At 46.4% G+C, this 23,428-nt stretch overlaps 1 protein-coding gene across 1 annotated transcript in view; it reads right to left on the bottom strand.

Moving 5' to 3' along the window:
* trpm5 (transient receptor potential cation channel, subfamily M, member 5) overlaps window positions 1–23,428 on the bottom strand; it is a 50,224-nt gene that overhangs the window by 24,310 nt on the left and 2,486 nt on the right. The window contains exons 2-14 of the mRNA XM_046335959.1: window positions 16,222–16,289; window positions 15,913–16,078; window positions 12,183–12,363; window positions 11,783–11,949; window positions 11,420–11,597; window positions 11,261–11,325; window positions 10,404–10,589; window positions 10,167–10,266; window positions 9,770–9,888; window positions 9,142–9,492; window positions 7,162–7,311; window positions 1,624–1,747; window positions 1,003–1,148 (exon numbers count right to left, since the gene is read on the bottom strand). Coding sequence (XP_046191915.1) covers window positions 1,003–1,148; window positions 1,624–1,747; window positions 7,162–7,311; window positions 9,142–9,492; window positions 9,770–9,888; window positions 10,167–10,266; window positions 10,404–10,589; window positions 11,261–11,325; window positions 11,420–11,597; window positions 11,783–11,949; window positions 12,183–12,363; window positions 15,913–16,078; window positions 16,222–16,289 — 2,001 coding nt within the window. The remainder of the gene's footprint in view (window positions 1–1,002; window positions 1,149–1,623; window positions 1,748–7,161; window positions 7,312–9,141; window positions 9,493–9,769; window positions 9,889–10,166; window positions 10,267–10,403; window positions 10,590–11,260; window positions 11,326–11,419; window positions 11,598–11,782; window positions 11,950–12,182; window positions 12,364–15,912; window positions 16,079–16,221; window positions 16,290–23,428) is intronic.

The raw sequence follows: 23,428 nt of genomic DNA on the forward strand, positions 1-23,428 counted from the left end.
GCAGAGGGTTTTACACATCACTACTGCAAAACACACCTATCAACACTGAAACCATCAGAGGGCACATCACCCCATAAAACACACCTATCAACACTGACACCAGCAGAGGGCACATCAGCCCATAAAACACACCTATCAACACTGAAACCAGCAGAGGGCACATCACCCCATAAAACACACCTATCAACACTGAAACCAGCAGAGGGCACATCACCCCATAAAACACACCTATCAACACTGAAACCAGCAGAGGCACATCACCCCATAAAACACACATCACCCCATAAAACACACCTATCAACACTGAAACCATCAGAGGGCACATCACCCCATAAAACACACCTATCAACACTGACACCAGCAGAGGGCACATCACCCCATAAAACACACCTATCAACACTGAAACCAGCAGAGGGCACATCACCCCATAAAACACACCTATCAACACTGAAACCAGCAGAGGGCACATCACCCCATAAAACACACCTATCAACACTGAAACCAGCAGAGGCCACATCACCCCATAAAACACACCTATCAACACTGAAACCAGCAGAGGGCACATCACCCCATAAAACACACCACACAGTCACACACCAAGAGGACTCTGTGAATATTGTCTGTGTACACAGTCACACACCAAGAGGACTCTGTGAATATTGTCTGTGTACACAGTCACACACCAAGAGGACTCTGTGAATATTGTCTGTGTACACAGTCACACACCAAGAGGACTCTGTGAATATTGTCTGTGTACACAGTCACACACCAAGAGGACTCTGTGAATATTGTCTGTGTACACAGTCACACACCAAGAGGACTCTGTGAATATTGTCTGTGTACACAGTCACACACCAAGAGGACTCTGTGAATATTGTCTGTGTACACAGTCAAATCTATCTAATGTATAATTTGTTCATGGAACACAGAGATTAAAAGTAAGGAGGCCACATGTCTGTTTCAGTGTGTCAATGAGTGCCTGCACGTGTTACCGTAGCCTACCTGAACTCCATTGTGGGCGAAGAAGCACTTGGCGTCAGCCTCGGTTGCCAGGTTGAGGACGGTGGATTGATTCCAGCAGCGGGTCCTTCTCACCAGAAGAGCATAGGCTCTGTCTTCACTGTTAGAGTAGCACTCCCCAAACAGATCTGGCAACACATACACACACACACCAGACTCAACACACTTACCAAGACTTCACACCATTCAAATGAGGCTTTTGTCTGTTTGTTATATAGGCATTGGTTGTATCTAGATTCTTATTTTGTGATGATCTCACTGTGAATTTGAACCCTTAAGGAGAATTTCCTAGGAAATAGATACATTCAGGGAACATATTTGTCTTCGTGGTGTATTTCAACTAAGTGATGGTTTGTGATCCCAGAGCATTATGTCATCGCAGAGTGTGACGCTGCATGTTATATACAGTGTGTGTGTGTGTGTGTGTGTGTGTGTGTGTGTGTGTGTGTGTGTGTGTGTGTGTGTGTGTGTGTGTGTGTGTGTGTGTGTGTGTGTGTGTGTGTGTGTGTGTGTGTGTGTGTGTGTGTGTGTGTGTGTGTGTGTGTGTGTGTGTGTGTGTGTGTGTGTGTGTGTGTGTGTGTGTGTGCTCCTCGTGTCTCTCACCTAGGGCAAACTGCTCATACTTGGCCTCCTTCATGCTACGTGCTGACTCTGCCTCTGACTCCAGGCCAGACATCTCTTTCAGGATCTTACAACCAGCTAGAGCCGCTGCTACAGCCTCAGGACCCTGGACCACAGACAGACAGACAGACAGAGAGAGACAGAGAGACAGAGAGACAGAGAGAGAGAGAGAGAGAGAGAGAGAGAGAGAGAGAGAGAGAGAGAGAGAGAGAGAGAGAGAGAGAGACAGAGAGAGAGAGAGAGAGAGAGAGAGAGAGAGAGAGAGAGAGAGAGAGAGAGAGAGAGAGAGAGAGAGAGAGAGAGAGAGAGAGAGAGAGAGAGAGAGAGAGAGAGAGAGAGAGACAGAGACAGAGACAGAGAGAGACAGAGAGAGAGAGAGAGAGAGAGAGAGAGAGAGAGAGAGAGAGAGAGAGAGAGAGAGAGAGAGAGAGAGAGAGAGAGAGAGAGAGAGAGAGAGAGAGAGAGAGAGAGAGACAGAGAGAGAGAGAGAGAGAGAGAGAGAGAGAGAGAGAGAGAGAGAGAGAGAGAGAGAGAGAGAGAGAGAGAGACAGAGACAGAGACAGAGACAGAGACAGAGACAGAGACAGAGACAGAGACAGAGAGAGAGAGAGAGAGAGAGAGAGAGAGAGAGAGAGAGAGAGAGAGAGACAGAGAGAGAGAGAGAGGACAGAGAGAGAGAGAGAGAGAGAGAGAGAGAGAGAGAGAGAGAGAGAGAGAGAGAGAGAGAGAGAGAGAGAGACAGAGACAGAGACAGAGACAGAGACAGAGACAGCACAAAATTCAAACCCTCCAACCTAAAAGGCCCTGTGGTGTTGATGATATCCTAAATGAAGTGATAAAATATACAGACAACAAATTACAATTGGCTATACTTAAACTCTTTAACATCATCCTCAGCTACGACATCTTCCACAATATTTGGAATCAAGGACTGATCACCCCAATCCACAAAAGTTGAGACAAATTTGACCCCAACAACTACAGTAGGATTTGTGTCAACAGCAACCTCGGGAAAATCCTCTGCATTATCATTAACAGCAGACTTGTACATTTCCTCAGTGAAAACAATATACTGAGCAAATATCAAATTGCCTTTTTAACAAATGACCGTACGACAGACCACGTAGTCAACCTACACACACTAATTGACAAATAAACAAATCAAAACAAAGGCAAAGGCAAAGTCTTCTCATGATTTGTTGATTTCAAAAAGGCTTTTGACTCAATTTGGCACGAGGGTCTGCTATACAAATGGATGGAAAGCTGTGTTGGGGGGAAAACATACAACATTATAAAATCCATGTATAAACATAACAAGTGTGAGGTTAAAATTGTCAAAAAAAAACACACTTCTTTCCACAGGGTCGTGTGGTGAGATAGGTATGCAGCTTGAGCCCCACCCTCTTCAACATGTATATAATTTAATTGGCGAGGGCACTAGAACAGTCTGCAGCATCCAACCTCACCCTACTAGAATCTGAAGTCAAATGTCTACTGTTTGCTGATGATCTGGTGCTTCTGTCCCCAACCAAGGAGGGCCTACAGCAGCACCTAGATCTTCTGCACAGATTCTGTCAGACTTGGGTCCTGACAGTAAATTTCAGTAAGACAAAAATAATGGTGTTCCAAAAAAGGTCCATTTGTCAGGAACACAAATACAAATTCCATCTAGACACCATTGCCCTAGAGCACACAAAAAACTATACCTACCTTGGCCTAAACATCAGCACCACAGGTAACAACGATCTGAGAGACAAGGCAAGAAGGGCCTTCTACACCATCAATTGGAACATAAAATTCGACACATCAATTAGGATCTGGCAAAAAATAGTTGAATCAGCTATAGAACCCATTGCCCTTTATGGTTGTGAGGTCTGAGGTCTGCTCACCAACCAAGAACTTGCAAAATGGGATAAATACCAAATTGAAACTCTGCGTGCAGAATTATGCACAAATATCCTGTGTGAACAACGTAAAACACCAAATAATGCATGCAGAGCAGAATTAGGCCGATACCCACTAATTATCAAAATCCAGAAGAGACGTTAAATTCTACAACCAACTAAAATGGAGCTATTCACAAACCTTCCATAACAAAGCCATCACCTACAGAGAGATGAACCTGGAGAAGAGTCCCCTAATCAAGCTGGTCCTGGGGCTCTGTTCCCAAACACAAACAGACCCCACAGAGCCCCAGGACAGCAACACAATTAGACCCAACCAAATCATGAGAAAACAAAAACATAATTACTTTACACATTGGAAAGAAACAGAGCAAATTAGAAATCTATTTGTCCCTAAACAGAGAGTACACAGTGGCAGAATACCTGATCACTGTGACTGACCCAAACTTAAGGAAAGCTTTGACTATGTACAGACTCAGTGAGCATAGCCTTGCTATTGAGAGAGGCCGCCCTCAAGAGAAGACAGGCGATTTGCACACTGCCAACAAAATTAGGTGCAAACTGAGCTGCACTTCCTAACCTCCTGCCAAATGTCTGACCATATTAAAGACACATATTTCCCTTTGGGTTACACAGACCCACAAAGAATTTGAAAAACAAATCCAAATTTGAAAAACTCCTATATCTATTGGGTGAAATACCACAGTGTGCATCACAGCAGCGAGATTTGTGACCTGTTTCCGCAAGAAAAGGGCAACCAGTGAAGAACAAACACCATTGTAAATACAACCTGTATTTATGTTGATTTATTTTCCCTTAATATTCATGTGTATTTATTTTCCTGTTTGCACTTTAACTATTTGCACATCGTTACAACACTGTATATATGTCACGTCCTGACCTTAGTTCCTTTTTTATGTCTATATTTTAGTTTGGTCAGGGCGTGAGTTGGGGTGGGCATTCTATGTTTTTGTTCTATGTTTTGTATTTCTGCTTTTGGCCTGGTATGGTTCCCAATCAGGGGCAGCTGTCAATCGTTGTCTCTGATTGAGAACCATACTTAGGCAGCCTGTTTTCCCACTATGGGTTGTGGGTAGTTGTTTTCTGTTTTGTGTTGCTGCACCTTACAGGACTGTTTCGTTTCACTTTGTTATTTTGTTTAGTGTTTCTGTTCCAATAAAATAACATGAACACTTACCACGCTGCACATTGGTCCGATCCTTCATGCTCCTCGTCAGAAGAGGAGGAAAACCGTTACAATATAGACATACTATGACATTTGAAATGTCTCTATTCCTTTAGAGCTTTTGTGAGTGTAATGTTTACTGTGTTTTATTGTTTATTATCTATTCCACTTGCTTTGGCAATGTAAACATACAGTTGAAGTTGGAAGTTTACATACACCTTAGCCAAATACATTTAAACTCAGTTTTTCACAATTCCTGACATTTAATGCTGGTACAAATTCCCTCTCTTAGGTCAGTTAGGATCTCCACTTTATTTTAAGAATGTGAAATGGCAAAATAATAGAAGAGAGAATTATTTATTTCAGCTTTTATTTATTTCATCACCTTCCCAGTGGGTCAGAAGTTTACATACACTCAATTAGTATTTGGTAGCATTGCCTTTAAATGGTTTAATTTCAGGTAGCCTTTCACAAGCTTCCCACAGTAAGTTGGGAATTTAAATTTTGGTCCATTCCTTCTGACAGAGCTGGTGCAACTGAGTCAGGTTTGAAGGCCTCCTTGCTCGCACACGCTTTCTCAGTTCTGTCCACAAATGTTCTGTGGGATTGAGGTCAGGGCTTTGTGATGGCCACTCCAATACATTGACTTTGTTGTCCTTAAGCCATTTTGCCACAACTTTAGAAGTATGCTTGGGGTCATTGGCCATTTGGAAGATCCATTTGCGACCAAGCTTTAACTTCCTGACTGATGTCTTGAGATGTTGCTTCAATATATCCACATCATTTTCCTCCCTCATGATGCCATCTATTTTGTGAAGTGCACCAATCCCTCCTGCAGCAAAGCACCCCCACAACATGATGCTGCCACCCCTGTGCTTCACGGTTGGGATGGTATTCTTCGGCTTGCAAGCCTCCCTCTTTTCCCTCCAAACATAACGATGGTCATTATGGCCAAAAAGTTATATTTTTGTTTCATCAGACCAGAGGAAATTTCTCCAAAAAGTACAATCTTTGTCCCCATGTGCTGTTGCAAACAGTAGTCTGGCTTTTTTGTGGCGGTTTTGGGGCAATGGCTTCTTCCTTGCTGAGCAGCCTTTCAGGTTATGTCGATATAGGACTCGTTTTTACAATGGATATACAGTGGGGCAAAAAAGTATTTTTTTTCCACCATAATTTGCAAATAAATTCATAAAAAACCCTACAATGTGATTTTCTGGATTTTTTTCTTCTCATTTTGTCTGTCATAGTTGAAGTGTACCTATGATGAAAATTACAGGCCTCTCTCATCTTTTTAAGTGGGAGAACTTGCACAATTGGTGGCTGACTAAATACTTTTTTGCCCCACTGTAGATACTTTTGTACCTTGAAATACATCCACAGGTACACCTCCAATTGACTCAAATGATGTCAATTAGCCTACCAGAAGCTTCTAAAACCATAAAACAGTAGATGTCCTAACCGACTTGCCAAAACAATAGTTTGTAAACGAGATATTTGTGGAGTGGTTGTAAAACAAGTTTTAATGGCTCTAACCTAAGTGTATGTAAACTTCCGATTTAAACTGTATGTTTCTCATCACAATAAAGCCCTTTGATTTGAATTGAAATTGAGAGAGAGAGAGACTGACCATCCTTTTGTGAGTGTAATGTTCACTAATGTTTCCCTTGTTCATTTCCCTTTTGTTTATTGTCTATTCCATTTGCTTTGGCAATGTAAACATGTTTCCCATATCAATAAAGCCCTTTGAATTGAATTGAGAGAGACAGAGAGACGGGGGGGGGGTACAGAGAGGGAATAGAGAATAGAGAGAGAGAGAGAGACAGATAAATAGAAGGGGGATACAGAGGGAGAATAGCGAGAGAGAATAGAGAAGAGAGAGAGAGAGAGAGAGAGAGAGAGAGAGAGAGAGAGAGAGAGAGAGAGAGAGAGAGAGAGAGAGAGAGAGAGAAAGAGAGAGAGACGAACCACCCTTTTGTGAGTGTAATGTACACTAATGTTTCCCTTGTTTATTTTGCTTTTGTTTATTGTCTATTCCATTTGCTTTGGATAAGTAAGCATGTTTCCCATGCCAATAAAGCCCTTTGAATTGATTTGAGAGAGAGAGAGAGAGAGAGAGAGAGAGAGAGAGAGAGAGAGAGAGAGAGAGAGAGAGAGAGAGAGAGAGAGTGAGAGTGAGAGTCAGTGTGTGCGTGTGTATGTGTCTGTCTGGCTGTAAATGTCTTAATGTACAGTAAGTGTGTATGTTTGGTACTAAACTCCCTCTCACCACCACCCTGCTCAACACCATACTGATGATATCTACATTATCTTTTAAACTGCCTGTATTGACACTGGCCAGCAATAAAACCTACACTAGCTACTGGGCTTGACCTTCATTTGAATAATCCTCCTGGAGAACAGAACTAACTCTCTGGGAGGGAGGGGACTGACCATGGCCCAGAAGTAGTTAGCCATCTGCTGCCGGTTCTGGAGAACAGCCCAGAGGAACAGGTCCCTCCAGGGGTGCTCACAGCGTTCCTCCAACTCAGCAAGGCTCTTCTGGTTGTTAAAGAGACGGCCTGCCTTCTTGCCTGTCTTCTCCTGGAGACAACACACACACACAGTGAGACACACACACTTAAGGATGAAGAAGAGTGAACTCTGACAGACACATAGAAATGCAGAGAAAAACGTGTCTCTGCTGGACATCTTGACATGGTTGCAATCGGTTCTTCAGAAAAGCCTTGGAATCTGTGAGGTTTTCTTTTCTCCAGACACAATTCTGCATTCAGCTGTGATCCATGAGGAACTATCTGTGATTCATGAGGAACTATCTGTGATCCATGAGGAACTATCTGTGATCCATGAGGAACTATCTGTGATCCCTGAGGAACTATCTGTGATCCATGAGGAACTATCTGTGATCCCTGAGGAACTATCTGTGATCCATGAGGAACTATCTGTGATCCATGAGGAACTATCTGTGATTCATGAGGAACTATCTGTGATCCATGAGGAACTATCTGTGATCCACGAGGAACTATCTGTGATCCATGAGGAACTATCTGTGGTCCATGAGGAACTATCTGTGATTCATGAGGAACTATCTGTGATCCATGAGGAACTATCTGTGATTCATGAGGAACTATCTGTGATCCATGAGGAACTATCTGTGATCCATGAGGAACTATCTGTGATCCATGAGGAACTATCTGTGGTCCATGAGGAGCTATCTGTGATCCATGAGGAACTATCTGTGATTCATGAGGAACTATCTGTGGTCCATGAGGAACTATCTGTGATCCATGAGGAACTATCTGTGATCCATGAGGAACTATCTGTGGTCCATGAGGAGCTATCTGTGATCCGTGAGGAACTATCTGTGATTCGTGAGGAACTATCTGTGGTCCATGAGGAACTATCTGTGGTCCATGAGGAACTATCTGTGGTCCATGAGGAACTATCTGTGATCCATGAGGAACTATCTGTGGTCCATGAGGAACTATCTGTGATTCATGAGGAACTATCTGTGATCCCTGAGGAACTATCTGTGATCCATGAGGAACTATCTGTGATCCATGAGGAACTATCTGTGATCCATGAGGAACTATCTGTGATTCATGAGGAACTATCTGTGATCCATGAGGAACTATCTGTGATCCATGAGGATCTATATGTGATCCATGAGGAACTATCTGTGATCCATGAGGAACTATCTGTGATCCATGAGGAACTATCTGTGATCCATGAGGAACTATCTGTGATCCATGAGGAACTATCTGTGGTCCATGAGGAGCTATCTGTGATTCATGAGGAACTATCTGTGATCCATGAGGAACTATCTGTGATTCATGAGGAGCTATCTGTGATCCATGAGGAACTATCTGTGATCCATGAGGAACTATCTGTGGTCCATGAGGAACTATCTGTGGTCCATGAGGAACTATCTGTGATCCATGAGGAACTATCTGTGATTCATGAGGAGCTATCTGTGATCCATGAGGAACTATCTGTGATCCATGAGGAACTATCTGTGATCCATGAGGAACTATCTGTGGTCCATGAGGAACTATCTGTGGTCCATGAGGAACTATCTGTGGTCCATGAGGAACTATCTGTGATCCATGACGAACTATCTGTGGTCCATGAGGAACTATCTGTGATTCATGAGGAACTATCTGTGATCCATGAGGAACTATCTGTGGTCCATGAGGAACTATCTGTGATTCATGAGGAACTATCTGTGATCCATGAGGAACTATCTGTGATCCATGAGGAACTATCTGTGGTCCATGAGGAACTATCTGTGATCCATGAGGAACTATCTGTGATCCATGAGGAACTATCTGTGATCCATGAGGAACTATCTGTTATTCATGATGTGATAAATTCACTCCGCGTTACCTCAGGAAGAGCCTACCCAGTACCCACCGTGGGCAGCTTCTGATAGAAGCCTTTACACGAGTCGTGCAGGAAGTCTTTCAGCACTTTGGACACCTCATGCAGGGTGAAGCGGGCCTTCCGGTCCCCGGACTCGGCCTTGTGGTGGTCGTGAGGGGGTCCAGGGGTCCGTGTAGCCTTCAGTAGGAGCTGTTTCTCCTGGTGCTTCTTCAGGAGGAGGAGATGAAGGAGGCTCTTCTCTGACACGGAGCAGTAGAGCTCCTGCAGGCGGCCGTAGGTCAGGAACTCGCCCAGACACACGCCGTTGTCCACAAATAGACGCACAAAGTCGGGCTTGTCATTGACCAGTGCGTCCATCATCACCTCCTCCAGGTCACCTGCCTGCGAGGGTCAGTAGATAGTGCTATATATTACTAACTTTGTAGTAAACTACCAATACAATTCCAATATTCTGTTTTACTAAGCAATATTTATCCTGCATATAGGCTTTTTACATTCCGTTATTATACTAAGGTAAGATACATTTTTTAATGATCCTTGATGTGGCAGCAAATATATTACATAAACAATAATCAGCACTAGCAGTACAATATTTAGGACCAATAGGAGAGAGAGAATGAATGAAGGAGGGACATCTCATGCTGTCTTTCATTCTCACCGTCCACTCCACATCCCCATTGAAGATGTGGCTCTTAGCGATGTCCACCCGGTTCCAGGCCACCGCCAACTTCAGCTCATCCAGGAAGTCCTGAGCTTCCTGACTCTGGCTCTTACAGGCTGCATGCCGCACACAGGGCAAAGGTTAGATGTTAGGGTTCAAAGGTTATGGGTTAACCCCCGTTCAGAAAGATAGTTGATATCCATCAAAAACAGAATGAGCGTATTTCTTTTCTATGTTGACGATGGCTTCCAGTAACTCCTCAAACCTTTTTATATGGAGCATAATTGTAAATGTATTGATCTTTTGATGGATATCTTTCATCTGCTTCTATACAAGCCCTTTTTAGGATTGATGTAAGTGCTGTCAGCCGCAGTAGAAACATTCCATCCAGTACCTTTGACCAAAGCTTTGAGGATGACTGTGTCCAGCTCAGAGCTCTCCTGCTCGGGGTCATGAACTGTCAGGAGGTGGCCGTTGTCCAGTATCTTCTGGATCTGAAGATCAGGAGGAAGTCAGTCATTCAACCTCTCTCTGCTCTCTCACTCTGCTCTCTCACTCACTCTGCTCTCTCTGCTCTGCTCTCTCTCTCTGCTCTCTCTCTCTCTGCTCTCTCTCCCTCTGCTGCCCTTACCAGCTTGGTCCAGTTAGTGATGTCAGTGCTGTGGTGCACGCTGGGAAAGGTGTCTAGCAGGAGCTCCTGCACGCTGTCCATGTCCCAGCAGCCCCGGTTCATCAGCGTGACCAGGATGTGGGCCACGCCCCCCGACCCCGCCAGTATCAGCCAGGGCATGGCGTTCCCTATGCCCTTATACATCCTCTGTACCCAGAGACAGAGGAAGACTGCTTACCCAAACAGCACACACAGCACACACAGCAATATAGTAACTATGGTAACACAGCTACAGTATAACGCAGTATGATGTGCTGGTAATTCACGCAGCAATATAGAAACTATGGTAACACAGCTACAGTATAACGCAGTATGATGTGCTGGTAATTCACGCAGCAATATAGAAACTATGGTAACACAGCTACAGTATAACGCAGTATGATGTGCTGGTAATTCACGCAGCAATATAGAAACTATGGTAACACAGCTACAGTATAACGCAGTATGATGTGCTGGTAATTCACGCAGCAATATAGAAACTATGGTAACACAGCTACAGTATAACGCAGTATGATGTGCTGGTAATTCACGCAGCAATATAGAAACTATGGTAACACAGCTACAGTATAACGCAGTATGATGTGCTGGTAATTCACGCAGCAATATAGAAACTATGGTAACACAGCTACAGTATGATTCTGACTAAATAGACACTTTGGATCCATTGAAATGTTGCTGTGGCAACATAATATATAATAGGCCTCGTCATATGAAATGTATACACGTTCATACATGCTTATGACAAGTAATATAATAACACATTATACTGAAAAGTTGAATTAATGGAAAACTAATATTTTCCCCAAAATGTGACAAACCTGTAGGATCCGAGGTTCTCCATGCACCAGGAGACACAGCACTGGGATCTCAAAGCTGCCTGCACCTGTAGCCATGCAGAATGTCAACAAGGGCCCTGGTTGATTCCTTAAAACCACTCATTAAAGTCAAAAAGTATGTTTAAGTTGAAGTAGGTTCACCTCCATAACCGGTGCGCTGCAGGGAGATATGCTTGAGCAGCTTGACCCTCATTTCGCTGGTGGCCCCGGGGCGCTGAGGGTCCTCCTCAACCAGGACAAAGTGGGAGTGGTTGCAGTCCAAGGAGTACACCGCCCCATGGGACAGGTCCTGGGGCTCCACCACGGCAGGCTGGTCTGGCTGCAGGAGGGGACACGTCGGTCAGAGAACAGATTTCAGAGGAGCGCGTAACAGCAACTCAGCAACTCACACACAGACACACAGACGTTTTACTGTGACCTCGTTGTCTAGTCTAATCACATGTTAAATGTAATCAACATCTACTCTGAACTTATATGATCTTCTGCATGGATGTGTATGGAGACCTTAGCAGCAAGCAGAGCGTCTCTGTTGTGGATCATGTTCCAGGGAGCGATGCCGATGGCCACCACCTTGACCTTAGAGGAGGTGCTGGCCAGAGAGTGGTCACGGACAGCCTGGCCCAGGTGCTTGGTGATGCCGAAGCGAAGCCCGTTGGTCAGGATCCAGGCACCTGTGAGGTAGAGACATCATCTCACTTTGTCCAACATGCTCATTTTAGAGCAGGGAACTCAACGTGGCCCATTGGCTGATTTAATGCTGCCCAAGGATATCTTTGTAAAAACAAAAGTGAATGTGTGTGTGTGTGTGTGTGTGTGTGTGTGTGTGTGTGTGTGTGTGTGTGCGTGCGTGCGTGCGTGCGTGCGTGTGTGTGTGTGTGTGTATGCGTGTGTGCACGTGTCCCACCTGTGCTCTGAGCAGCCTTGACCAGTCCTTTCCTCACGGTGTCCCTGAGCCAGGGTTTCATCTGAGCCAGCTCGTCTCCCCCCACCAGAGCCACCACCAGGTGTGGAGGGGCTAGTCCCCACTGCTCTGTCAGCATCTGGTAGATTAACACTGGATCTGTGGAGCTGTGAACCCTCACAAACTGGACAGAGAAGCACAGTGTGGTATTTACTGAGAGATGTACATGGTCAAGGAACAGGTCCTCTTTCATATTTATTTCATATCTTTCTTGACTTGAAATAGTTTTGAAAAATGATGAGAAACATGGATAACTTAAACTGAAATGACTGAATGAGAATATGCATTAATTATCAATCTGCATTGTTTTGATAATTCAGGCCATGTTAGTGCTGAGATGGAACACAGTCCTGCACATACTGAAATGGAACACAGTCCTGCACATACTGAAATGGAACACAGTCCTGCACATACTGAAATGGAACACAGTCCTGCACATACTGAAATGGAACACAGTCCTGCACATACTGAAATGGAACACAGTCCTGCACATACTGAAATGGAACACAGTCCTGCACATACTGAAATGGAACACAGTCCTGCACATACTGAGATCGAACACAGTCCTGCACATACTGAAATGGAACACAGTCCTGCACATACTGAAATGGAACACAGTCCTGCACATACTGAAATGGAACACAGTCCTGCACATACTGAAATGGAACACAGTCCTGCACATACTGAAATGGAACACAGTCCTGCACATACTGAAATGGAACACAGTCCTGCACATACTGAAATGGAACACAGTCCTGCACATACTGAAATGGAACACAGTCCTGCACATACTGAAATGGAACACAGTCCTGCACATACTGAAATGGAACACAGTCCTGCACATACTGAAATGGAACACAGTCCTGCACATACTGAAATGTATCACTCCCGGACCACAGTTTGTGATCACTGAACTCTCTTAGATAGGACCAAAATGGATGGTGGTACGGAACAATTTCCAACTGTGGTTGTAACAGTGTTGCCATCTGGTTATAGCACCTTGTGGTTGTAACAGTGTTGCATTGTGGTTGTAACAGTGTTACCTTCTGGTTATAGCACCTTGTGGTTGTAACAGTGTTGCATTGTGGTTGTAACAGTGTTGCCTTGTGGTTGTAACAGTGTTGCCATCTGGTTATAGCACCTTGTGGTTGTAACAGTGTTGCATTGTGGTTGTAACAGTGTTACCATCTGGTTATAGCACCTTGTGGTTGTAACAGTGTTGCCTTGTGGTTGTAACAGTGTTGCCATCTGGTTATAGCACCTTGTGGTTGTAACAGTGTTGTCTTGTGGTTGTAACAGTGTTGCCATCTGGTTATAGCACCTTGTGGTTGTAACAGTGTTGCCTTGTGGTTGTAACAGTGTTGCCATCTGGTTATAGCACCTTGTGGTTGTAACAGTGTTGCCTTGTGGTTGTAACAGTGTTACCATCTGGTTATAGCACCTTGTGGTTGTAACAGTGTTGCCTTGTGGTTGTAACAGTGTTGCCATCTGGTTATAGCACCTTGTGGTTGTAACAGTGTTGTCTTGTGGTTGTAACAGTGTTGCCATCTGGTTATAGCACCTTGTGGTTGTAACAGTGTTGCCTTGTGGTTGTAACAGTGTTGCCATCTGGTTATAGCACCTTGTGGTTGTAACAGTGTTGCCATCTGGTTATAGCACCTTGTGGTTGTAACAGTGTTACCATCTGGTTATAGCACCTTGTGGTTGTAACAGTGTTACCATCTGGTTATAGCACCTTGTGGTTGTAACAGTGTTACCATCTGGTTATAGCACCTTGTGGTTGTAACAGTGTTGCATTGTGGTTGTAACAGTGTTGCCATCTGGTTATAGCACCTTGTGGTTGTAACAGTGTTACCATCTGGTTATAGCACCTTGTGGTTGTAACAGTGTTGCATTGTGGTTGTAACAGTGTTGCCTTGTGGTTGTAACAGTGTTACCATCTGGTTATAGCACCTTGTGGTTGTAACAGTGTTGCCATCTGGTTATAGCACCTTGTGGTTGTAACAGTGTTGCCATCTGGTTATAGCACCTTGTGGTTGTAACAGTGTTGCCATCTGGTTATAGCACCTTGTGGTTGTAACAGTGTTACCATCTGGTTATAGCACCTTGTGGTTGTAACAGTGTTGCCATCTGGTTATAGCACCTTGTGGTTGTAACAGTGTTGCATTGTGGTTGTAACAGTGTTACCATCTGGTTATAGCACCTTGTGGTTGTAACAGTGTTGCCATCTGGTTATAGCACCTTGTGGTTGTAACAGTGTTGCCATCTGGTTATAGCACCTTGTGGTTGTAACAGTGTTGCCATCTGGTTATAGCACCTTGTGGTTGTAACAGTGTTGCATTGTGGTTGTAACAGTGTTGCATTGTGGTTGTAACAGTGTTGCATTGTGGTTGTAACAGTGTTGCATTGTGGTTGTAACAGTGTTGCATTGTGGTTGTAACAGTGTTGCATTGTGGTTGTAACAGTGTTGCATTGTGGTTGTAACAGTGTTGCATTGTGGTTGTAACAGTGTTGCATTGTGGTTGTAACAGTGTTACCATCTGGTTATAGCACCTTGTGGTTGTAACAGTGTTGCCATCTGGTTATAGCACCTTGTGGTTGTAACAGTGTTGCCATCTGGTTATAGCACCTTGTGGTTGTAACAGTGTTACCATCTGGTTATAGCACCTTGTGGTTGTAACAGTGTTGCCATGTGGTTATAGCACCTTGTGGTTGTAGCAGTGTTGTCTTGTGGTTGTAACAGTGTTGCCTTGTGGTTGTAACAGTGTTACCTTGTGGTTGTAACAGTGTTGTCTTGTGGTTGTAACAGTGTTGCCTTGTGGTTGTAACAGTGTTACCTTGTGGTTGTAACAGTGTTACCTTGTGGTTGTAACAGTGTTGTCTTGTGGTTGTAACAGTGTTACCTTGTGGTTGTAACAGTGTTGTCTTGTGGTTGTAACAGTGTTACCTTGTGGTTGTAACAGTGTTGTCTTGTGGTTGTAACAGTGTTGCCTTGTGGTTGTAACAGTGTTACCTTGTGGTTGTAACAGTGTTGTCTTGTGGTTGTAACAGTGTTGCCTTGTGGTTGTAACAGTGTTACCTTGTGGTTGTAACAGTGTTGCCTTGTGGTTGTAACAGTGTTACCTTGTGGTTGTAACAGTGTTACCTTGTGGTTGTAACAGTGTTGTCTTGTGGTTGTAACAGTGTTGCCTTGTGGTTGTAACAGTGTTACCTTGTGGTTGTAACAGTGTTGTCTTGTGGTTGTAACAGTGTTGTCTTGTGGTTGTAACAGTGTTGTCTTGTGGTTGTAACAGTGTTACCTTGTGGTTGTAACAGTGTTGCCTTGTGGTTGTAACAGTGTTGTCTTGTGGTTGTAACAGTGTTGACTTGTGGTTGTAACAGTGTTGCCTTGTGGTTGTAACAGTGTTACCTTGTGGTTGTAACAGTGTTGTCTTGTGGTTGTAACAGTGTTACCTTGTGGTTGTAACAGTGTTGTCTTGTGGTTGTAACAGTGTTGCCTTGTGGTTGTAACAGTGTTACCTTGTGGTTGTAACAGTGTTGTCTTGTGGTTGTAACAGTGTTACCTTGTGGTTGTAACAGTGTTGTCTTGTGGTTGTAACAGTGTTACCTTGTGGTTGTAACAGTGTTACCTTGTGCTTGTAACAGTGTTGTCTTGTGGTTGTAACATTATTACCTTTCCCCTTGTCCTACTGGTGCCAGTGAAGTCAATGTCCCCCACTCGTCCTTCAGCCCAGTGACCCCTCTCCTTGTCCCCTCTGGTAGCACCCCGGCCTCGGCCTTCAGCCACACTCTCCACAGCCTCGTCCAGCTGAGAGTAGCAACGGCAGGCCAACAGAGCACTGCCACGGCACAGACACATTAATACATACAGAATACACATTATACACATAGAAACAATGTACATCACATACAGTAGTATTTACAGTCCGGTCATTCACAATCCACTATGACAAACAAACAAACAAACACAAACCACTCCTACCTTTGCTCCCGTGACCACTCCAGTACATCCCCGCATCGTGGGCATCGTCTCTGCAGCGGTAGCGCCCCCTATAGACACAGCACCCATAGTGCACAACATGACTTTTACCCCACAGCCAGGTAAATCTAACCCAGAATCATTCAACAGTCACTCTGCTGCTGATGACAGGTGTGAGGCATCTCCAAGAGTTTAAACCTACAGTACCAGTCACTCTGCTGTTGATGACAGGTGTGAGGCATCTCCAAGAGTTTAGACCTACAGTACCAGTCACTCTGCTGTTGATGACAGGTGTGAGGCATCTCCAAGAGTTTAGACCTACAGTACCAGTCACTCTGCTGTTGATGACAGGTGTGAGGCATCTCCAAGAGTTTAGACCTACAGTACCAGTCACTCTGCTGTTGATGACAGGTGTGAGGCATCTCCAAGAGTTTAGACCTACAGTACCAGTCACTCTGTTGTTGATGACAGGTGTGAGGCATCTCCAAGAGTTTAGACCTACAGTACCAGTCACTCTGTTGTTGATGACAGGTGTGAGGCATCTCCAAGAGTTTAGACCTACAGTACCAGTCACTCTGCTGTTGATGACAGGTGTGAGGCATCTCCAAGAGCTTAGACCTACAGTACCAGTCACTCTGCTGTTGATGACAGGTGTGAGGCATCTCCAAGAGTTTAGACCTACAGTACCAGTCACTCTGCTGTTGATGACAGGTGTGAGGCATCTCCAAGAGTTTAGACCTACAGTACCAGTCACTCTGCTGTTGATGACAGGTGTGAGGCATCTCCAAGAGCTTAGACCTACAGTACCAGTCACTCTGCTGTTGATGACAGGTGTGAGGCATCTCCAAGAGTTTAGACCTACAGTACCAGTCACTCTGCTGTTGATGACAGGTGTGAGGCATCTCCAAGAGTTTAGACCTACAGTACCAGTCACTCTGCTGTTGATGACAGGTGTGAGGCATCTCCAAGAGCTTAGACCTACAGTACCAGTCACTCTGCTGTTGATGACAGGTGTGAGGCATCTCCAAGAGCTTAGACCTACAGTACCAGTCACTCTGCTGTTGATGACAGGTGTGAGGCATCTCCAAGAGTTTAGACCTACAGTACCAGTCACTCTGCTGTTGATGACAGGTGTGAGGCATCTCCAAGAGCTTAGACCTACAGTACCAGTCACTCTGCTGTTGATGACAGGTGTGAGGCATCTCCAAGAGTTTAGACCTACAGTACCAGTCACTCTGCTGTTGATGACAGGTGTGAGGCATCTCCAAGAGTTTAGACCTACAGTACCAGTCACTCTGCTGTTGATGACAGGTGTGAGGCATCTCCAAGAGCTTAGACCTACAGTACCAGTCACTCTGCTGTTGATGACAGGTGTGAGGCATCTCCAAGAGTTTAGACCTACAGTACCAGTCACTCTGCTGTTGATGACAGGTGTGAGGCATCTCCAAGAGTTTAGACCTACAGTACCAGTCACTCTGCTGTTGATGACAGGTGTGAGGCATCTCCAAGAGTTTAGACCTACAGTACCAGTCACTCTGCTGTTGATGACAGGTGTGAGGCATCTCCAAGAGTTTAGACCTACAGTACCAGTCACTCTGCTGTTGATGACAGGTGTGAGGCATCTCCAAGAGTTTAGACCTACAGTACCAGTCACTCTGCTGTTGATGACAGGTGTGAGGCATCTCCAAGAGCTTAGACCTACAGTACCAGTCACTCTGCTGTTGATGACAGGTGTGAGGCATCTCCAAGAGCTTAGACCTACAGTACCAGTCACTCTGCTGTTGATGACAGGTGTGAGGCATCTCCAAGAGCTTAGACCTACAGTACCAGTCACTCTGCTGTTGATGACAGGTGTGAGGCATCTCCAAGAGTTTAGACCTACAGTACCAGTCACTCTGCTGTTGATGACAGGTGTGAGGCATCTCCAAGAGCTTAGACCTACAGTACCAGTCACTCTGCTGTTGATGACAGGTGTGAGGCATCTCCAAGAGCTTAGACCTACAGTACCAGTCACTCTGTTGTTGATGACAGGTGTGAGGCATCTCCAAGAGCTTAGACCTACAGTACCAGTCAAACGTTTGGACACACTGACTCATTCAAGGGGTTTTCTTTCATTTTTACTATTTTCTTCATTATAGAATAATAGGGAAGACATCAAAACTATGAAATAACACATATGGAATCATGTAGTAACCAAAAAAGTGTTAAACAAATCAAAATATATTTATTTGACATTTGTACCAACTATAATCAAAGGCAAATGTAACTGCTGCACTATGTACCTTAATAGAACAGCTCTTGTAAGGATGTGAATGAAATGAGACAGGATGTTATCAGAGGGAGTTAGATGGACAGGGAGAGGAGGAGAGGTTAACCTCTGTAGCTTCTCTCCCTGTTCGGGCGGAGCTGGGCGGTCGACGTCGCCGGCCTACTAGAAGGTGGCTCCTCTCCCTGTTAGGGCGGAGCTCGGCGGTCGTCGTAGCCGGCCTACTAGAAGGTGGCTCCTCTCCCTGTTCGGGCGGAGCTCGGCAGTCGACGTCGCCGGCCTACTAGAAGGTGGCTCCTCTCCCTGTTCGGGCGGAGCTCGGCGGTCGTCGTAGCCGGTCTACTAGAAGGTGGCTCCTCTCCCTGTTCGGGCGGAGCTCGGCGGTCGTCGTAGCCGGTCTACTAGAAGCTGGCTCCTCTCCCTGTTCGGGCGGAGCTCGGCGGTCGTCGTAGCCGGTCTACTAGAAGGTGGCTCCTCTCCCTGTTCGGGCGGAGCTCGGCGGTCGTCGTAGCCGGTCTACTAGAAGGTGGCTCCTCTCCCTGTTCGGGCGGAGCTCGGCGGTCGTCGTAGCCGGTCTACTAGAAGGTGGCTCCTCTCCCTGTTCGGGCGGAGCTCGGCGGTCGTCGTAGCCGGTCTACTAGAAGGTGGCTCCTCTCCCTGTTCGGGCGGAGCTCGGCGGTCGTCGTAGCCGGTCTACTAGAAGGTGGCTCCTCTCCCTGTTCGGGCGGAGCTCGGCGGTCGTCGTAGCCGGCCTACTAGAAGGTGGCTCCTCTCCCTGTTCGGGCGGAGCTCGGCGGTCGTCGTAGCCGGCCTACTAGAAGGTGGCTCCTCTCCCTGTTCGGGCGGAGCTCGGCGGTCGTCGTAGCCGGCCTACTAGAAGGTGGCTCCTCTCCCTGTTCGGGCGGAGCTCGGCGGTCGTCGTAGCCGGTCTACTAGAAGGTGGCTCCTCTCCCTGTTCGGGCGGAGCTCGGCGGTCGACGTCGCCGGCCTACTAGAAGGTGGCTCCTCTCCCTGTTCGGCGGTCGTCGCCGGCCTACTAGAAGGTGGCTCCTCTCCCTGTTCGGGCGGAGCTCGGCGGTCGTCGTAGCCGGTCTACTAGAAGGTGGCTCCTCTCCCTGTTCGGGCGGAGCTCGGCGGTCGTCGTAGCCGGCCTACTAGAAGGTGGCTCCTCTCCCTGTTCGGGCGGAGCTCGGCGGTCGTCGTAGCCGGTCTACTAGAAGGTGGCTCCTCTCCCTGTTCGGGCGGAGCTCGGCGGTCGTCGTAGCCGGCCTACTAGAAGGTGGCTCCTCTCCCTGTTCGGGCGGAGCTCGGCGGTCGTCGTAGCCGGCCTACTAGAAGGTGGCTCCTCTCCCTGTTCGGGCGGAGCTCGGCGGTCGTCGTAGCCGGTCTACTAGAAGGTGGCTCCTCTCCCTGTTCGGGCGGAGCTCGGCGGTCGTCGTAGCCGGTCTACTAGAAGGTGGCTCCTCTCCCTGTTCGGGCGGAGCTCGGCGGTCGTCGTAGCCGGCCTACTAGAAGGTGGCTCCTCTCCCTGTTCGGGCGGAGCTCGGCGGTCGTCGTAGCCGGCCTACTAGAAGGTGGCTCCTCTCCCTGTTCGGGCGGAGCTCGGCGGTCGTCGTAGCCGGCCTACTAGAAGGTGGCTCCTCTCCCTGTTCGGGCGGAGCTCGGCGGTCGTCGTAGCCGGCCTACTAGAAGGTGGCTCCTCTCCCTGTTCGGGCGGAGCTCGGCGGTCGTCGTAGCCGGTCTACTAGAAGGTGGCTCCTCTCCCTGTTCGGGCGGAGCTCGGCGGTCGTCGTAGCCGGTCTACTAGCTGCCACCAATCCATTGTTCCTTTTCGTTTGTGTCTGTCTGGTTTTTATTTACACCTGTGTCCTATTAGTTTAATTCGGGGGATTTATTAACCTCCACTGCCTGCTAGTCTTTGTGAGGGATTATTCACTGTTGTTGCTCTGTTAGGGGTGTGTGTTTGCTCTGTTAGGGGTGTGTGTTTGTTCTGTTAGAGGTGTGTGTTTGCTCTGTTAGGGGTGTGTGTGTGTTCTGTTAGGGGTGTGTGTTTGTTCTGTTAGGGGTGTGTGTTTGCTCTGTTAGGGGTGTGTGTTTGCTCTGTTAGGGGTGTGTGTTTGCTCTGTTAGGGGTGTGTGTTTGCTCTGTTAGGGGTGTGTGTTTGTTCTGTTAGGGGTGTGTGTTTGCTCTGTTAGGGGTGTGTGTTTGCTCTGTTAGGGGTGTGTGTTTGCTCTGTTAGGGTGTGTGTTTGCTCTGTTAGGGGTGTGTGTTTGTTCTGTTAGGGGTGTGTGTTTGCTCTGTTAGGGGTGTGTGTTTGCTCTGTTAGGGGTGTGTGTTTGCTCTGTTAGGGGTGTGTGTTTGCTCTGTTAGGGGTGTGTGTTTGCTCTGTTAGGGGTGTGTGTGTTCTGTTAGGGGGGTGTGTTTGCTCTGTTAGGGGTGAGTGTTTGCTCTGTTAGGGGTGCGTGTTTGCTCTGTTAGGGGTGTGTGTGTTCTGTTAGGGGTGTGTGTTTGTTCTGTTAGGGGTGTGTGTTTGTTCTGTTAGAGGTGTGTGTTTGCTCTGTTAAAGGTGTGTGTTTGCTCTGTTAGGGGTGCGTGTTTGCTCTGTTAGGAGTGCGTGTGTGTTCTGTTAGAGGTGTGTGTTTGCTCTGTTAAAGGTGTGTGTTTGCTCTGTTAGGGGTGCGTGTTTGCTCTGTTAGGAGTGCGTGTGTGTTCTGTTAGAGGTGTGTGTTTGCTCTGTTAGGGGTGTGTGTTTGCTCTGTTAGGGGTGTGTGTGTTCTGTTAGGGGTGTGTGTGTGTTCTGTTAGAGGTGTGTGTTTGCTCTGTTAGGGTGTGTGTTTGCTCTGTTAGGGGTGCGTGTTTGTTCTGTTAGGAGTGCGTGTTTGCGCCACGGGGTTTTCTTTCTCAGGGTCGTTGTACCGTTTTGGACTGTAATTAGGAGTGGCGACTTCGTTTGGGCTTGTTCCTGCACCTGTTGTCGTTGAGTTGGGACTTCTAATAAACGATTGTGCTACTGGGACTTCCTTGCTCTCCTGCTCCTGACTCCTGCACCTCCCTCCTCTTAAGAGGCACGTAACAACCTCATTGGATGCGATGTTGGATACCAGAAAAGTTGCTCCATGTAACTGAAAGGAGTTAGTTGGCTTTTATTTTTCTTCTCAATCGATGGATGCCACTCAGCTCAGGGCTGAGGGTTGGCTGTAAAATGAGATTAGACTGCTGCATTTAACCTATATTCTTCCCTAGAAAGAGCTGAGGGTTGGCTGTCAGATGAGATTAGACTGCTACATTTAACCTATATTCTTCCCTAGGAAGAGCTGAGGGTTGGTTGTCAGATGAGACTAGACTGCTGCATTTAACCTATATTCTACCCTAGAAAGAGCAGAGGGTTGGTTGTCAGATGAGACTAGACTGCTGGAAAAGAACCATAAAAGATTTGTCTCCTTCTGGCAGCGATTAAGAATTTGCATCTGAGTCAACATTACTTGACGGTGCTCATTTGCCTGGGATGCCTGGTAGAAGATGATCATCAGAAATGGGAAGAGATTCGAGGCTCATGGCTACACAGCAACAACAAGCAGCTTCAGCTTGTTACCGTATTTGGCATCACTGGGCCACTCAGTAAAATGTATTGGATCATGGCCAATAGTTTGGACAGGTTATGGGCAAAGATCCACCCCCCCCAACTCATTTTATCCTCTACTGTAAACATTTAGGTTTTTCACCTCAAAAATATTTCATATTTCACCCTAAAAGTATTTCAAACTAGTATTTCACTGCTTCTCAAACCTGATTCTGGGATCCAGTCTTCCTCTCGGTCACTGTCCTCACTATCAGAGGTTATGTATGATATTGACCAAGCCCATCATTTTACATCAAATCTTTCATTGAGCATGATATTGCCCTGAAAAGTAGCCAAACTGACAACGTTGCCCTAGGCAACATAACAAAGTAGAGGTATGGCACAACGTTGCCCTAGGCAACACAACAAAGTAGAGGTATGGCACAACGTTGCCCTAGGCAACACAACAAAGTAGAGGTATGGTACAACGTTGCCCTAGGCAACACAACAACGTAGAGGTATGGCACAACGTTGCCCTAGGCAACACAACAAAGTAGAGGTATGGCACAACGTTGCCCTAGGCAACACAACAAAGTAGAGGTATGGCACAACGTTGCCCTAGGCAACACAACAAAGTAGAGGTATGGCACAACGTTGCCCTAGGCAACACAACAAAGTAGAGGTATGGCACAAAGTTGCCCTAGGCAACACAACAAAGTAGAGGTATGGTACAACGTTGCCCTAGGCAACACAACAACGTAGAGGTATGGCACAACGTTGCCCTAGGCAACACAACAAAGTAGAGGTATGGTACAACGTTGCCCTCGGCAACACAACAAAGTAGAGGTATGGCACAACGTTGCCCTAGGCAACACAACAAAGTAGAGGTATGGCACAACGTTGCCCTAGGCAACACAACAAAGTAGAGGTATGGCACAACGTTGCCCTAGGCAACACAACAAAGTAGAGGTATGGCACAACGTTGCCCTAGGCAACACAACAAAGTAGAGGTATGGCACAACGTTACCCTCGGCAACACAACAAAGTAGAGGTATGGTACAACGTTGCCCTAGGCAACACAACAACGTAGAGGTATGGCACAACGTTGCCCTAGGCAACACAACAAAGTAGAGGTATGGCACAACGTTGCCCTAGGCAACACAACAAAGTAGAGGTATGGCACAACGTTGCCCTAGGCAACACAAAGTAAGCTACCAAACGGTGTTGTGTTGTCTGAGGGCACCGATGTGCAGTAGAGGATTAAGACGTACTGATGGCGTGCAGTTTGTCACAATCGCTTTTTTATGTAAAAGTGAGTCTGGTCTCATTTGAATGTGGGGCAGGAGGGACTGTGTGAGGGGAAAGGACCATTGTCCATGCAAACA

The sequence above is a fragment of the Oncorhynchus gorbuscha genome, unplaced genomic scaffold (genome assembly GCF_021184085.1).
Source record: "Oncorhynchus gorbuscha isolate QuinsamMale2020 ecotype Even-year unplaced genomic scaffold, OgorEven_v1.0 Un_scaffold_885, whole genome shotgun sequence".
NCBI lineage: Eukaryota > Metazoa > Chordata > Actinopteri > Salmoniformes > Salmonidae > Oncorhynchus > Oncorhynchus gorbuscha.